This window comes from Delphinus delphis, chromosome 3 (assembly GCF_949987515.2).
Source record: "Delphinus delphis chromosome 3, mDelDel1.2, whole genome shotgun sequence".
In the NCBI taxonomy this organism is placed as follows: Eukaryota; Metazoa; Chordata; class Mammalia; order Artiodactyla; family Delphinidae; genus Delphinus; species Delphinus delphis.
Genome location: NC_082685.1, coordinates 84,571,797 through 84,588,514, shown reverse-complemented (window position 1 = coordinate 84,588,514; position 16,718 = coordinate 84,571,797). Strand labels below are relative to the sequence as shown.

The window sequence follows — 16,718 nt, the reverse complement described above, 5'->3', positions numbered from 1 at the left end:
TGTAGCAATGAACAAACTATTATAGAACAGATTAACAAGATAGTAGCCCTATTTTCAAATTAAACGTTTATGCTTTAAGTATCCCGAACCCTCTACTGCTTCTCCAGCCCTTTCACCTCATTGTATGTTGTTAAGCTCAACACATTCCTGTCAGGAAATCTTTAATTTTTATTTAGACCTTAAAGATCATTTGTGTGTAATTTAGATTCTTTCTCTGTGAATCAGAAGAACTATAAAGAATTGGAGAACTATACCTCAGTAAAATTAATTAAAAAGCACTGGATTAAGAAAGGCTTTTTTAGCAAAGCTTTTTGCAAGATTTTTTTTTAAACATCTTTATTGGAGTATAATTGCTTTACATTCATTGTTGGTGTTAGTTGCTGCTGTATATCAAAGTGAATCAGCTATACGTATACATATATCCTCATATCCCCTTCCTCTTGCGTCTTCCTCCCACCCTCCCTATCCCACCCCTGTAGGTGGACACAAAACACTGAGCTGATCTCCCGGTGCTATGCAGCTGCTTCCCACTAGCTATGTGTTTTACATTTGGTAGTGTGTATATGTCAATGCTATTCTCTCACTTCGTCCCAGCTTACTCTTGCAAGGTTTTGTTTCAAGAAATGCTTGAAAGTTTGGTCTGTTCTCAGAGATCTCAAGATCCAGAGTTCTGAAGCAGATGACTTCTACAGGTTGAATAGGAAGGTATTTTATTCAAAATATCAATTACAAAATAGATTTATTTCTTAAGTAATGGATCTTCACTTAATGCATGAAGATTTCCTCTTTATTGGTCAATAAACCAATAACATTTGTTGTATATGTCAATTCCTTTCATCCAGAGTTGACTGGTATACTTCCATGCCAACAGGGGGAGTTAGCGTCAAATAGGAGATCCAGATCTGTGCCTTTTCTATCTTGTTTTTGGCTCAGACAGGAAGGTCTGTGGACAAATTGGCTTCTGTGGGCCCACTATCATCAGCTCTTGGTTGAGATTTGAGATGGAGAAGAAAAATAGATGTTCCCATTGTGAGGGTAGGCCGGATCCTAGTTCTGACTCCCAGTCCTGTAAAACCTGTACTTTAAAGTACAGCTCTAAGGCTTCCTATCCTTCCACATCTGAAGTCAAAAGAGAACAGGTAAGGGGGAAGGCTGTCTCAGGCCTACTTCAGCCAGGGCCCAGAAATGATCTCAGAGTCCAACAGATCATCTGTTTTATACTGCTTCTTTATAAATGGGAAGAATATTTTTTCTTGACTTCTGAATATGATAGTAGACAAAATTCTTTTGAAGGAATTCTGTCATTCAGATGTCAAGCAAAGCCCATTAAAAAATGACAGGGGCTTGTTTTCCATTTTCATTTTATTTTATTTGTTTCCTTTATTCACCTCTCAGATTTGAGAAAAATATGTGCTTTCTACTATTCCAAAACATGGGAAGAGAAAAGAGTGCAGTTTTGTTGGATATCTGAGGAGAATCATTGCTCAATTTAAAATCTGTGATGCTATTAATATTTCATTTTTCCTGATTTCAGTTTCTTTCCTGGCTGGTGAGCCCAATTTTACCTTCTTATTTTCAATTTCTGTCAGCAAAGGAAAATAATATTTTTCTTGATTGGTATTAAAAAATTGGTGATAATACCTGATAAAGCTTTTCACGATATATAACTGTATAGTTAGTACTAATTTTATAATCAATTCTTACAGTTTAATTTAGAAACCTGGAACACACTAATTTTTTTAGTATTTTAGTGCATAGCATATCATTTCTATAAATAAAAGGAATGGAGTCCTATCTTAAATCTGTTGTTAGTAAAGGATTATGTTTACATGTTATTTTGTAGTTTAAATTTAATTGCCTATATCCAGCAAGTCCCTTAATTAATGACCCTATATTTTAGGCTGTCATTCTTCTAGATTCACTATATTAGGAAAAACAAGTTCTGGCCTTCAAATAAGAATGGTAAATGCCAAAAAAGAACATTTGATGATTATGTAGCCTTATATATTTTTTCTTTTATATTTGAAGAGAGTTTAATAGACATGTAATTCCTGTTTTAATGTTACTAAATTCAATATTTAAGTTATGGTGTTCTAAATATTAGTGTCTTATAGTCATTGGGTAAGTACTATTCATAAGTATAAAAATCATTCCTTATATTTGTACGTTTTGTGTTGTCTTGATTTAAGGAGTCATAAAAATGTTACAGGATGCAGAATCCATTGGTGTCATCTTGTCTAATCTATCATTTTATATATAACAATGTCTCTGAAGCCCTAGATAATTAGTGGCTCATGTAGCTAGCTAGTGACTTGTACAACTCTAATTTTCTGTAGCTTTAAAATAAAGTCCTGCTTCCTTTTCACTCTTCATTTCCTGATATATTTTATGATCTTTATTTGACATTTCTCTGTATTTGTATTTTTTGTATATCTCTTATTGTTTTTGCAAAAGAACTTTATACTTTTTATTTACTGTTCTTGAAATTGTTTTTAATCCTCTTAATTTTTATCTTTTGTGTCAGCTCTGCTGCATGTTTTCAAAATAAACTGGAAAAGGTTAAAATTTTGTTATTTAACTATTATATAAATTTCTACATTGTCATGCATTATTCCTACACTATCCTAAAGTAAACAGTAAGAGTTTTTGTGTTGATGGCTATCAGGCACCATCCTCAAGTAGACATTAAGTATAGGTATGCACACTGTCTTCAAGTAGGTACTTATTGAACTCTCATACCTGTGAACTTCCACCCATAACTGTAATAATTTATCTTTGGTTATTAGCTAATGCTGGCCTAAATACAATGAGATGTTTTAGACTTATGATAAATCTATAAATATACTTTTAAGCATTTAAACATTTATCATCAGTCTGCTTAGTCAGATGTTACTATACCCACTCAGACACACACATATTCAGATCCACCTCTACTAGCTTATGTGATGATTCTGTACCTGAATTGATTAAAGGAGGGTCCTGTATTCTTATGGAGTCACTATTTATCCTCCTTTCATAGGGTGTTCTGACTTTTTTGGTTCTTGCTCTCTGATATTATTTTATGATGTTTCCAGTGAATCCTTATCACCGTAAGATACATACTGACTCATAAGTGTTCATTTTAGGCAGGAGCCATGCCCTTTTACCAGAAAGTCAGATTCTGGTAAAAGGTCCAGGCCTAGTTTGTCATTTTCTGCTAAACTTTTGCCCCCCACGTTGCTGTCGCTAGCCATCTGCTCCCTCTGTCAATTAGTGTCATATTAATTCTGTGTTGTATATGGCAGATTCATTCTTTACTGTATTTTCACTTCCCTTAAGCATCCTCATACAACTTTCATCTTTTCAAAAATTTTTTACTGTGCCCCCTGGAATCTTATTCTGGTAAGCAAACTTCCTTTTCAAGAGAGGATTCATCCTCTCATATCCAGTATAACTCAGTGTTGAGAAGGGTTCCTTAATACTGCCTTTTGTATTCCTTCACTTGATGTGAAAGCCTCTGTGTTTTCAAGGCTTGTGGGGTTTGGTTGTACTACATTTACTCCTTCTCATTGCTGAATTCTTTCATGTTTTTGGTCATTCCTCTTCATTTATCAAAGAATGTGTTCTCTGGTTCATTGTCTGTTTTTCTACCCATAGGTATTTGGGATGACTTTAGCATTCATGTGGAAGATCCATCCAAAAATCTTAGTTTCTATGTTCATCAATCAAAAAATAGTATTGACCGAGGGATGGTAGGTAGTAAGCAAGTTTAGGTCAAGAGAATTTCTCTTAAAGGTGGAAGAGAGCTCGTTGGCCCTTGTTCCTCTTGAGTTTCTGGCATCAGCTCTGGACTGCTTACTTTCCTGTTTTATAAGAAACACAAAACCTTATTTGGTTAGGTTAGTTTTAGACATATTTTTGCCACATATAGTTTAGTGCAATTCTGACTGAAGGAATAAGTAAAATTTTAGTGAAAATAGAAAAATGTGACTTGGAATAGTACTGCTATTTTCACTGTTATTATTTGTTTGTATGTTTTAGAAGGTGCTTGCCTCCACAGGAGCTTGTGTGGCACTAAGATTTTTAAGGTAGAATAATTTTAATGCGTCAATAGATGTTATTGATTCTAATATTAACAAATCTGGCTATCACATTTTGCTTTTATAAATATCTATATTTTGAAGGCACGGTATTCTCCCTCTCCCCCAGCTCTCTAGTTTCTGGTTGAATTATTTGGAAGACTTAATTGCCTCTGCAGATTGACAGAGTGTCACAAGATGTTTTAAAGTTATATATGTATTTCAGTGTTTGGTGATATGATAACAGTATTTATGAAAGTAGTTAATTTGGTGAGTTCTTGAGATTTATTGTAGGACAATCTTTTTCATAAGGACAAAAACAAAGATTTCAGGATTTTAAGGGCAAACTTTACATATGATAAGAGAAAACAAGGTAATTGTACATACTTCAGATTGTCCTTGCTAATTTTATAATTTTAGGTTATTGCTTTATATGCTCAATTTCTAATTAATTTCTGAAAAATGATTTATTCTAGCTATCAGTGATGTAATTCTTGTATGGCATCTGCCTTGAAAGTATACATCTATTAAAACTGTTTTTGCTTTTTTCTTAAGAGGATGAGAGAGAGTGGAAGTGGTAGAAAGTATGGTCAAAATTATAAACCAAAAGGATGAATGATAGGTGAATACTTTAGGCTCTGTATCTAGTCATTTAGCCAAATAATCCCTGGGGTCTTTATAGTTTACTTTTTGTTATGCTTTTCTATGTATTTAAAAAATATTATATAAACTTTCTTCTGATTAAGAAACATACCTAGAGACATCTGAAAACATTGGATATATGTTGAAAATTCATCCCAAAATATAGACTCTAGTAGCCCTGAGGGGACTGGTGAAAGAGGAATGGCATGAAATATTTTTTAGCTTTTTTACTCAATCACAGCAGGTAAAGTATTTCTAAATTTCTAATATTATAGAGGTGTATATCCTGCAATAATCAGTAAAAATTGCTGTCTCTTGTTTTGTTTGGTGGTAGCAAGAAAGCATTGGCCACCTTAAAGCTTCTCTTTGCCCCCCCACAAAATAATCTTGAATTAACAAAACACACAAAAGTAGATTGCAGAATGTATTATTGCTAATTCACTTTAAGTGATTATGGAGCCAAGGGCAAATACTTCATTAGATAAAGCTAAATCTTGTAAGTGAATTCCTATCATAACTATATGTTTCCAGGTATAATCGAGACACCATTCGAGTTACTGTTTACTAGAATTCCAGAAATCCTCGGTTACATGGTTTAGCTATTGCATTATTTCACCCAATGAAAGGTTAGCTTTTCCTTTGTATTTAAGTTAACATGTATTTAAGATACATGAGCATCTTATGGAATTGAGCTTGAGAAGTGAAGACTCTTATGGCTTGCTGATGATGGGCTCTCTGTGAATGAAGGGAACAGAGGCATGGACATATATACACTACCAAACGTAAGGTAGATAGCTAGTGGGAAGCAGCCGCATAGCACAGGGAGATCAGCTCGGTGCTTTGTGACCGCCTGGAGGGGTGGGATAGGGAGGGTGGATGGGAACATATGTATATGTATAACTGATTCACTTTGTTATAAAGCAGAAAGTAACACACCATTGTAAAGCAATTATACTCCAATAAAGATGTAAAAAAAAAAAAATAAGAAGACCTGTTGATGAAAAAATTGTTCCAGAATATGGCCTTGTTTCAAGGTTAAGAATACTTTAAGCCCAGTAGTAAACCATGTATTTCTTTTTAAGAATGTTTATAAAAAGTGGTAGGCAAAATACTGCTTATTTTAAAATTATAGTTCTCTACTTAATCACAAATCTATGCCATTATTCATCTTTGCAATAAGCACAGAATACTTATTGCAAACATAAAATTTTTGAACTCCACAGTTAGCTGATACTTCATGTAAACTTTACCATCTAACTTAGATTTTGGTCAAGTGTTAGTTTATATTTATTAATTATTATAGATTTTTCTAAGGAAAAAAAAAAGCAAGTATGATTTGGGGGTGGTGGTGTTAAGTGAGCAGGAACGAGTGACAAACTGGCTCTATGAGTGAGTGAGAGGGTGAGACATAGGTGGAGTGGAGGGTGGCTACCATAGGTGACTGAGGTCATACTGGCTCCGCTCACCAAGTGCCCAGAGCAGTAGGAGCAGGCCGATGGGAGCGAGTGATTTCAGTTTGGGATGTTTAAAATTTGAGGTGTCCTGAACTTTCTTGTAGTGATGATTAGCAGGCAGTTTGGGATGTCCTTCTGAAGCTGGAGATTAAGACTTGGGAGTGTCCAGTGTAATTAAAGAGGGAGTGAGAGAAAAAGAAGAAAGTAGGGTAATTTGAAAGATACAAGAACAAAAGAGTAAACAGTGCAGTGGAGAGATAAGGCTGAAAAGCTTTCTGTGATTTTGGCAACTTAAGAGGTCCTTAGTGAGCTCAAAGAGAATTGTTTCTGTGGGTGGGAGAGGAAGGAGGTTAGGTTGCCATAGACCTAGGAGTGAAGGGGGTGAAGAAGTGAGGTTTCACTTGAGGAAACAGTTTCAGAATATTTAAGAATAAGATGTATTTGAGATTAAGTCCAGAATGAGGGACTTTAGACATGTTACCTCACCTCTCTGAGTCTGAGTTTCCTAAAAACCTGCTGGTGATTTGAGTCTGAAACACAGGAGACGAGGCTGTCTTGGTTATCGTAGAATCAGTGAGCACCCCACAGGAGCAGGAGTTTTTTTCTGTTTGCTTTTTCACTGATAGCTCCCTAGAGCCTGCATTACCGCCTGGAATACTGTAGTTGTTCAACAAACATCTGTTAAAAAATGAGAGTGATCACACAGGAAGATGGTACAGTATGAGGAAAAGGCTAAGACCAGAAGCTTGGAGAACTGGGTGGGTAGAGCAAGTAAGGCTCACAATGGAGACTAAGGAGGGACAAGAGAGAGGAAAGAGGAGAGTCACACAAAGAAGCATTTCAGGAAAGGAGCCTTCAGTAAGACACAAATGCTGAGAAAGCTTGGATTAGTTTTCTATGCTGTGTTACCAATCACCACAAACTTAATGGCTTCAAACAGGACCTGTTTATTAGTTCACAGTTCTGTGGGTCCAGTTCTGTGTTGTCCAGGCCTGGCCCAACTCTTTGCTCAGGGTCTCATGATGTCAAAGTCAGTGTGTTGGCTGGCTGCATTCTCATCTGAAGCATGGGGTCCTCTTCAAGCTCATGTGGTTGGGGCAAAATTCAGTTCCTTGCATTTGAGGACTGAGGTCCTCGTTTGCTTGCTGGCTGACAACTGGACGCTACTTATAGCTCGCAGAGGCCACCAGAAAACCTTGCCATGTAGTCCCCTCCGGCAATGGAGAATCTTCCTCACACTGAATCTCTCTTAAGCTTTAAGTCTCTGCCTTCAGGAAGAGGCCAGTCTCTTTTAAGGGCTCACCTGATTGGGTCAGGCATACTCAGAATATTCTCCCTTTCTTACAGTCAGCTGTGCCACGTAACATAACCTAATCATGGGCGTGAAATCCACCATATCACTGTCCTAGTGATAATGCAGGATGTGCATGTGAAGGGGTGGGAACTTTAGAGACCATTTGAGAAATCTGCCTTCCACAGAGCTCAAGCAAAATGAAAACTGAATAGAGACTAGGAGATTTGGCAATACCTTCTTCCAGGATGGTAGTAAAAACCTGGAAATACTACCCAAATTTAAGGCGTGCAGGTAGAGTTTTACACTTAGAAACAAATAGAAAAACACCCAGTTTCTCCATAGGTCATTCTTTCTGTGACCTCTACTCTGAAACTAGAAGTAGGAGAAAAAATGATCTATTTGGATTTCACAGATGAATGTGACTAAGTTCACATAATAAAGATCAGAAAGAATCTTAGAATTTTCTACTCTTATTTAGAAGCAGTTCTAATGAGCTTATTTTCATGATTTCTCAGTGTACTGTAGATTAGAAAGAGCAAATGGTAAATAGCGAGTGCAGGCGTGGGGTGGTGGAGGAGAGGGGGAGGAGTGGAATCAAGAATTGTCAGTAGCAGTAAGTGGTAACCCATATTTTAACACCAAGGGAGGAATCTGGAAACAAAAAAAAAGGCACAAAATACAGATAGAAGAAATTCCAAAACGGAGTCTTATAGTTTTGACTCAGCAAGATAAGGCCAGACACAGAAATACAAATTTGATTTGTGAGGATAATCTTTTTTAAATATATGGTCAAATGAGGCATCTCATTAGTGCCATTTAGTTTTAAAGGAAGTTATTCTTTTAAAAAGTATTAATTTCTATGCATTAAGATATGATAATTAGCTATTTGATTTTATTTTGTACCTTTAAAGCCTTAAGACAATTTGTTGGTAATTTTTTGAATCTATATATAATTCTTAGAGCGCTGAAGCTGATTTAAAACAATTCTAGATATTAATCCTTTGGTTCTATAAATTATATTGTTGCTACCCAATCAGTGTAGGGAAGAGAACAAATGATGTGATTTAGATTACGTTACAGGTTTGAGTGTAAGAATTAGTATTCTGAGTAAGAACTTCTTATTGTCCTTGCAAAAGTTATTTACCCACTCCAAACTTTGGCTTTCTAATCTATGAAGTGAGGCTAACAGGACCTGCTATATAGTGTTATAGATGATTAAATGTACAGAAGACTTCATGGACAGGGTCCGTGGTACATGGCACATAGTTAGTGCTCAATAAATGTTAGCTACCTTCAGTGTTAGGGCCATTTTCTAAGCATGTCAATATTTTTTTCACAGAGACTTCAAGCAGTGTATTATGACTGTCTTCTTTGACATAGCCCCTAAAACTTTAGCAATAGTGATGTTTTATTCATGTATTTGAAAATACTTAAAATCATTTGGGTTCTCACTACTTTGAGATTTAATGAATTTTTAGGCACTGAATGAAGCATCTCTGACATGTGGATCCAAACTTTCCTGTATCTGTATTCAAAGGTCTCTCCCCTATCTTAGTGTTTTATCTTTAGTGAAAAAAAAAAAAAAGATAATTTTATCTGTGTGATACAGATACAATTTCAATCATATCTAACATTTCACCATTTCGGTTCCCAAATGGCTGTGTGTGTGTGTGTGTGTGTGTGTGTGTGTGTGTGTGTGTGTGTGAGAGAGAGAGTATATCTTCATATTAGCAGCATTCCTCAGTCTTATAATTATTTTTAATTAAGATTTACTGGTCTTTTTCTGTTTTTATTACATTCCTTGAGATATGGTATTCAAAATAGTGCATCTTTTTTGGGTGTAAATGAACAACAGTTTTATACTAAATGTTATAAATTTGAATGTAGTAATTGTTTCAATGTAACGTTTCTACTTTAATGTCATTAGAGCCTTTCCTCCCCACCCCACCCTAAATTTTTGAATGAGTGACCAATGCCCAGCATTTGGTTGACTTTGTGGATGTAATCTAGGCCATGTGTTACAGTGGAAAAAGGAGTTAGCTTTGTCATCATATGTGTGTCATGAGTCAAGTCATCTTACCTACTCTGATTTCCATTTTCTCAACTGTTATGAGTGAAAACGTTGAAGTAGAAAAATCTCTAGCTTGAAAGATTCCTTCTAACGCTGATTCTATATAAAACATGAAAAAAGTGTGATAGAATAAGGACTATGGCCCAGTAATTTTTATACTTATTTTCAATGTTAATCTTTTTACTACATGTCCTATCTGTGTAAACTTATACTAATCAACTTATTTTTTTTCTTAGTAGTTGGTTGCCTTTGAAATTCCTTCTTTCTTTGCTGGCACCTTATTATCGGAAACAATATTGGACCCCAAAATGTGAAAACCGCATTTGGTAATTAGTATGAAAATAGATGCTAGCAAGGCAAATAAAAAAGTTAGCCACTGTTCCAGCTACTGTACTGTAAATGAATGAAGAGCCAGAGGGAGACAGTCCTGTGACCTTGCTACTGCTGAGCTGTGCATATTGCTGTATAGTTTCTGGAGTTATCAGGGTTCCTGTTGAGAAAAACTGTCTTTGGGACTGCAGCTGTACTTCTGATAGTGGATTTGGGGGCAAGGTGTTGCTGGTCAGCAACTTTGTCTCTGGTCAGAGATTAGGTTCTAAAACCTGGAGTGGGAAATGAACAATAAAAAATGCATATATGCACATTTTAATCTCACTGTATAGAATTTATGAGAATAATGCAATTTTTAACCAGTTTTCCTGATGAATAGAATTCATATAAGGGTGATTTTTTTTTTTTATGTTTAGAGTAGCTGATGATCACTTTACAAGGTAAATATTCAGTGATTCTTTGTCAGCTGTATATTAGTTTCCCAGGACTGCTCTCACAAATTACCACAAACTTGCTGACTTAAAAGCAACATAGATTTATTCTCTCACAGTTCTAGAGGCCAGAAGTTAAAAATCAGGGTGTCTGCAGAGTTGGTTCCTTCTGGAGATTCTGAGCGAGAACAGTTCCATGTCTCCCTCATAGCTTCTGGTGGTTGGCTACTGGCAAACCCTGGCATTTCTTGACCTGTGGACACATCACACCAATCTCTGTTTCCCTTCTTCACATTGCCTTCTCTTCTGTGTTTTTTCCTCTTCTGTTTAAGTCTTCTTATAAGGAAGGTTGTCTTTGGATTTAGGACACACCTGGATAATCCAGGAAGATCTCATTTTGAGATCCTTAATTTACTTATATCTGCAGAAATACTTTTTCCAAGAAAGGTCACATTTACGGAGATGTGGTGTGCTGGGTGGACATATCTTTTGGGGGAGGGTGTCACATCCAACCCATTACAGCTGTGTATTATTCTCTTTAATTATCAAGAAAATTTTCAAAAGTTGAAGCTTTGGTTGTGGGTGAGACCCTTAACTTTGAGAGAAGCCTAGTTCTTTTGGCCTTTCATTCAAATATTTTTTGAGTACCTATTCTGTGAGCCCCAAAAATATTACATAAATTAGCCCAAGGTTATGTGGGTCAAGCAGCAAAATTTAAATCCAGCTTTGATACCAAATTTTTGCTTTTAATCACTGTGCTATTTTGTCTGCCTGGAGTAGTTTTTGCCAGCCCCTGACCTCATACTTCCCAAATACTCTTTTCCAAACCCCTCAAAAAGGAATGTTGTTTAAATTTTGGTCAATAAATGTCTACGAAATTGCTACAAAGATACAATAAACACAGGACTTTCTGGTCTCATAATACAGATGGAGACACTTGATTCTAGTCCTGGTTTTGACTTTAACTCAGACTTGAACCAAAAACATCTTTGAACTTCTGGTGAAACAAGATTAGTTTTATGGTATCTCCCAGTTCTGAAATGTTATAACTATTTTTTAAAAGATTTTTCTCTAATTTTACCTGTGGACATTTGGAAGTAGAATGCCTTTGCATATTATAATGTGTACTTTTATGAGATAGAACTTTTCCTGTGTTTTGATTATGGCAGCAGCAGCATATTTAGAGAGGGTTAACTAGTTATTGGGTGCTAGGAGCTTTGCTTAGTCCTTTTCATGCCACATTCAATCCTTACAGCAACCCTATTAGGCAGAACTATTATTATTCCGAATAGGCAGTACTATTATTATTCTCAATTTATAGAGAAAGAAATTGATGTACAGACAGTTAGGCAACTTGATATAGATTGCAAGTAGGAGAGCTAGGATTCGAATGCCCCCAGTCTGACTGTAGAATCTGTCCTCTTAACAACTGCTTATATAGCCTTTGTTGTATAGTTTCTGTAATTTAAGTGACATAATAGGGGTTGGAAAATTATGGCCCATGGGCCAAATCTGGCCTGCTGTCTATATTTGGGTGGCTTATGAGCTATGAATTATTTTTACATTTTTAAAAGGTTGAAAAAAATCGAAAGAAGGACTACTTTGTGATATGTAAAATTTATATGAAATTCAGATTTCAGTGTCCATAATAAAGTTTTATTGGAACACAGGCTTCAGCCTAGTTGGGTAGGGGTGACAGACACCATGTGACCCAGGAGCCTAAAATATTTCCTGTCCAACCCTTTAGAGAAAAAAATGTGCCAGCCAATATAATATTGCTGGTAATTTGTTATTTTAATCTTTTTATTGCTTTTATGGCAAAAACATTAAGCATGTCTTTTTAGGTAATATAGTTTCTTTTTCAAAAAGGCAGATTTTAAATATAGTTTTTAGATTTTTAAAAATTTATTTTTAATATTACATGCCAAAATAAACATTTGTCAATAGTCAGGGAATGGTAATGAATGTTTAGGAAATTGTATAATTGAGAATTGTATATGAAAATACATTTGTAGGCCTATTAGTAATAGTTTGTAAATTTTCATAGACTATCATAGCAACTTCATAATGCAATGTCTAAAAGTATATTGAATACTTTCTCTATGTTTGAGCTAATTCTATGTAGTAGAATATTCCTTTTTTATCTTGATCACTTGTATTTAATTATTTATATTTGTGAAGATTGACATTCTTCGTTGTTATACTTATTTACCCTTAGTATGAAGAAAGTGATAATATTGTTTAAGTCTCAAGTGAAAATGTATTATTATTTGGTAAATGTAATAACTGTACTTGAATAGTCCAGTTAGCTAATCACGAATAGCCATCCCACACAGATTTCTCATTTAAATCTGTAACAAATGTCTTATTTAAGAGAACTACATGTTCTCTTAACTTACATGTTCTACATGTTGCATTTCTGCATTTCTTATATTTATCTGTTAGATGAATTTTAATAAACTGGTACATGCCTGTTGAAGGGAGAAGTATGAAATGGTATCAGTAATAGGTCTCATCCAGACTAGCCACATGAGATTTAATCCATGTACTTGTACATTTTTTTCTGTCCTGGTTTATATAAGTATCGTTAATGTAAAAGCAAAACTGGTTAAGAAAACATTGTCTTTATACTCTTATGCATTCTGGTTAGTATTAGGCCAAATAATTAGCGTTGTATCTGTGCAACCTACTTTGTTTCATTTCTTTATCTCTCTTCAACATGCATTTCAAAATAATGAGTTCTTTTTAATTGTTTACACCTCATATTATCTAAGTAACGATGCTTTTTGTTAAGGTTATAAGAATTTAAGGATAAACTCTATAACCAAAGTTATTTCTAGCAGATTTGAATCTTTAAAAATACAGTTTTACTTAAACTTAGTTTTTCAAGAATCTTTACCAGTCAGATGATTCAGTGTGCTTGAGTACTTTGCTGGTTGAATTGATTTGCTAAGTATCCATTGGCTGGTGTAGTTTCTGTTATACATTTTACTCGTTCACTCTTGTGTAAAAGCTTTAAAATAATGAGAAGTATGTATAACATGCCAGCCAGTATCTAATTTATGTATCTTGATTTTTCTTTAAAATCTTTTCCAGTATTATGGTATTTTTGTAATTCAAATAAATGGACTTCTGAAGAATAATTTTTACAAGTAAACATGAGTAAATGGTAGAGCAAATATCAGTATACATTAAATTGTAGAGACCCAGTTAAAATACTTTGTTCTGATACAGAGATTATTACTTTATGTAGTATCTTTGGAACTTTCTATCTCAGCAGACATTTAGAAAACTTTATTGCAATGAAAGATTTTAGAGCCAATTTGTCATGTTAACCTTTGCATAATAATAATTATAATTTATCTTTATAATAACATAGTTATTAGCTTATATCAATGCATTAGGTACTGTAATATAAGTTTAATTGAAGCCCAAGGTGGAATAACTTATTTTAAGCCAGAAAAGTAAATACAAATTTTCTTAAGTCAGAAAAAGAACTTTGGTATACTGAATTTCATATTAGGAATTTGGACAAATTAGGGATAAGAAAAAAACTTAAAACATCTACTTGAATTAAAACTTCCCATCCAAAGAGAGATGGGAAGTTGAAGATGACCAAGGAAAAGAATTTAAAAGAGTTATAGATAAGTAGGGCTAGGTTTAGTGTAGCGTCAGCCCTTTCTAAGTATTTTATGGACTCATTTCTCTTTGTCACATAGCTAAATATCATGGTGCTAAATGGAGATAACCCTATAAGACTCCATAGAAATACATCAGTGAACTTGAGAATATGTGTATGTTTATTTCTGGACCACCTTTAAATGCTGATAAAGACATTACCCATGCCTCTATCTTGTTTCAGTCATTTACTAACTGTGCTTCAGTGTCCTCATCTTTAAAAAAGAGAAAATAATAGTACTTGTCTGATGAAGTTGTTTGTAAGGATTATGTGAGTTAATATATGTAGGGCCCTTTAAAAAAGTTTGTTATATATTCGCTTTGATTATATTTACCTTAATCACCACCATCATTGTTATTATTCCATTAATGAGTATATTTAAACTTATCTTGATTTGTTTGTAATTCTTGTTTCAAAGACTTTGAATTAAAAAAATATATCCATATAAAACAGTTAAACATTTATCCTGCCTTTCCTATATGAACTGTATTACCAGATAATTGCTGATTAACCAAATAATTGATGAGGAAAAGCATCTTTTTATAGAAATATTCCAACTAATAAATGGGAAACAAATGATAGAATTTGAAGAAATACCACCATTTTACAATACCCCATGATTTAGTGGATGTAGACATTGATCATCAGTAGCAGCTAACATCACAAAAAGAGAGAACCAGACGTTGTCTAGCCTCTGATCCTAGCTGCCAGTTTGTAGAAAAGAGGACAGAGGTCATGTTGGACTGCCCCATGAGTATGAAATCATCAAATTCACGCTGTGGAAAACTCTGAGTCAAATGGCTGGGTCTTTTTTTTTTTTTAACATCTTTATTGGAGTATAATTGCTTTACATTGTTGTGTTAGTTGCTGCTGTATAACAAAGTGAATCATCTATAGGTATACATATATCCTCATATCCCCTCCCTCTTGCATCTCTCTCCCACCCTCCCTATCCCACCCCTCTAGGTGGTCACAAAGCACTGAGCTGATCTCCCTGTGTTATGTAGCTGCTTCCCATTAGCTATCTATTTTACATTTGGTAGTATATATATGTCCATGCCACTATCTCACTTCGTCTCAGCTTACCCTTCCCCCTCCCCGTGTCCTCAAGTCCATTCTCTACATCTGCGTCTTTATTCCTGTCCTGCCCCTAGGTTCTTCAGAACCAATTTTTTTTAGATTCTATATATATATATGTATATATATATATATATATATATATATATATAAAATGTTAGCATACGATATTTGTTTTTCTCTTTCTGACTTACTTCACTCTGTATGACAGGCCCTAGGTCCATCCAAAATGGCTGGGTCTTTAAACAGCTGAATTGTAAGGAAAATATAGGGATGGAGAGGGAACTTATTGATTAAAAGATGCTTAAAGATACATTAAATAAAATTTTAAAAATGTTCAAAACTAAAAGTATAGTGTCTAGGGATGCACACTAAAAACTAAAAACAATGCAAGTGCGTGATTTACTGTAGAAGGCATGATAGTGGTAACCTTGGAGGAAGGGATATAGGTGGTTGTGACTGGGACCTGTCTGTCACCTGGAGGCCTTCTGCAGTATTTGGCAAAGTTCTGTTTCTTGAACTGGGTGGTGATTACGAGGACATTTACCTTGATTTATATATTTCTTGTGTTTGATTTTCTGAATCAGTTTTTGTAATGATAAAAAAGGTAAGATACTTTAACTATTCTAATTAAAATATTTGGCAACAGTCTCTCCTCTGTCCACCAAATCTAACTTATGGAGTAAAATTGATTTGGAAAATGTATTCATTGATTCACCAAACTTTATGTATATGTGTTAGTACGTGTTTTGCATATCTATAATCCACTGTGTGTGTACTTTATGACAGGCATTATTCTGATGATCTATTGCTATGTAACAGATCACTGCAAAACTTAAAGGCTTAAAACAACCAACTATTCATTTGCTCATGAATCTCTGTTTGGGAAGAGTTCAGTGGGGAAGGCTTATCTCTGTTCCACGTATCATAAACTGTAACAGTTGGACTAGAGGCCTTAGGATCCACTTCCTAAGTGGTTCACCCACATGACTTGCAGTTTGGGTGCTGCTGGCTGCAAGTTCAACTGAGCTCTTGTTTATCTTCTTGTAGATCTGTCTCTGGGTTGCTTGATGTTTGTTATAGCTTGAGGTGCCTAGGTTCAAGAGTATATGTTCTAAGAAAACCAGAAGGAAGCTGATTGTATGACCTAGCCTCAGAAGTCATGTAATGTCCCTTTCACCATTGTCACATACTCACCCCAAATCAAGTGGAGAGAACATATGCCCCACTTCTCAGTGAAAGAAGAGTCAGAGTCTTTATGGTAAGAAGGGCATGTGTGATGGAGATATTGTTGAGGCCATTTTGGAGAGTGCAGTATGTCACACGCACTGTCTCAGCTTTGTATACAAAGCTGAATGAGATAAAGTCCTTGTCCGCAAGGAGCCCACAGTTCCTTGAAGTTAACAGGTAACAGTGAAGTTAACAGATAATTATAACAAGAATGTGATGAGAGTAAAGCTTGGGTATTGTCAGAGGACATAAAAAGAATACTCTTGATTTAGAGTGCCAGATCTTGGGGTAAAAGTCTGCTTTGGGCCTGAAGAAGGAATAAGAGGTGGACAGGGCAAAAAAAGAGAAAAATATTGGAATAGTATTTCAGGAAAAGGAAGAAGCATCATGTATCACTTAAGTAAAAGAAAATATGGTGCATTCTAAATCTTCAGTATTTATATATGACCATA

The 16,718-nt window shown here is 35.0% G+C and overlaps 1 protein-coding gene across 8 annotated transcripts in view; it reads left to right on the top strand.

Annotated features, from left to right (window-relative positions):
• Positions 1 to 16,718, top strand: part of FER (FER tyrosine kinase) — a 468,208-nt gene that overhangs the window by 183,997 nt on the left and 267,493 nt on the right. The window contains exon 1 of one of the 8 annotated variants that reach the window (XM_060009048.1): positions 832 to 1,139. The exons of the other annotated variants lie outside the window; for them this stretch is intronic. Coding sequence (XP_059865031.1) covers positions 1,002 to 1,139 — 138 coding nt within the window. The 5' untranslated portion in view covers positions 832 to 1,001. Of the gene's footprint in view, positions 1 to 831; positions 1,140 to 16,718 lie in introns of those variants that run through there. 8 annotated transcript variants of the gene reach the window in all.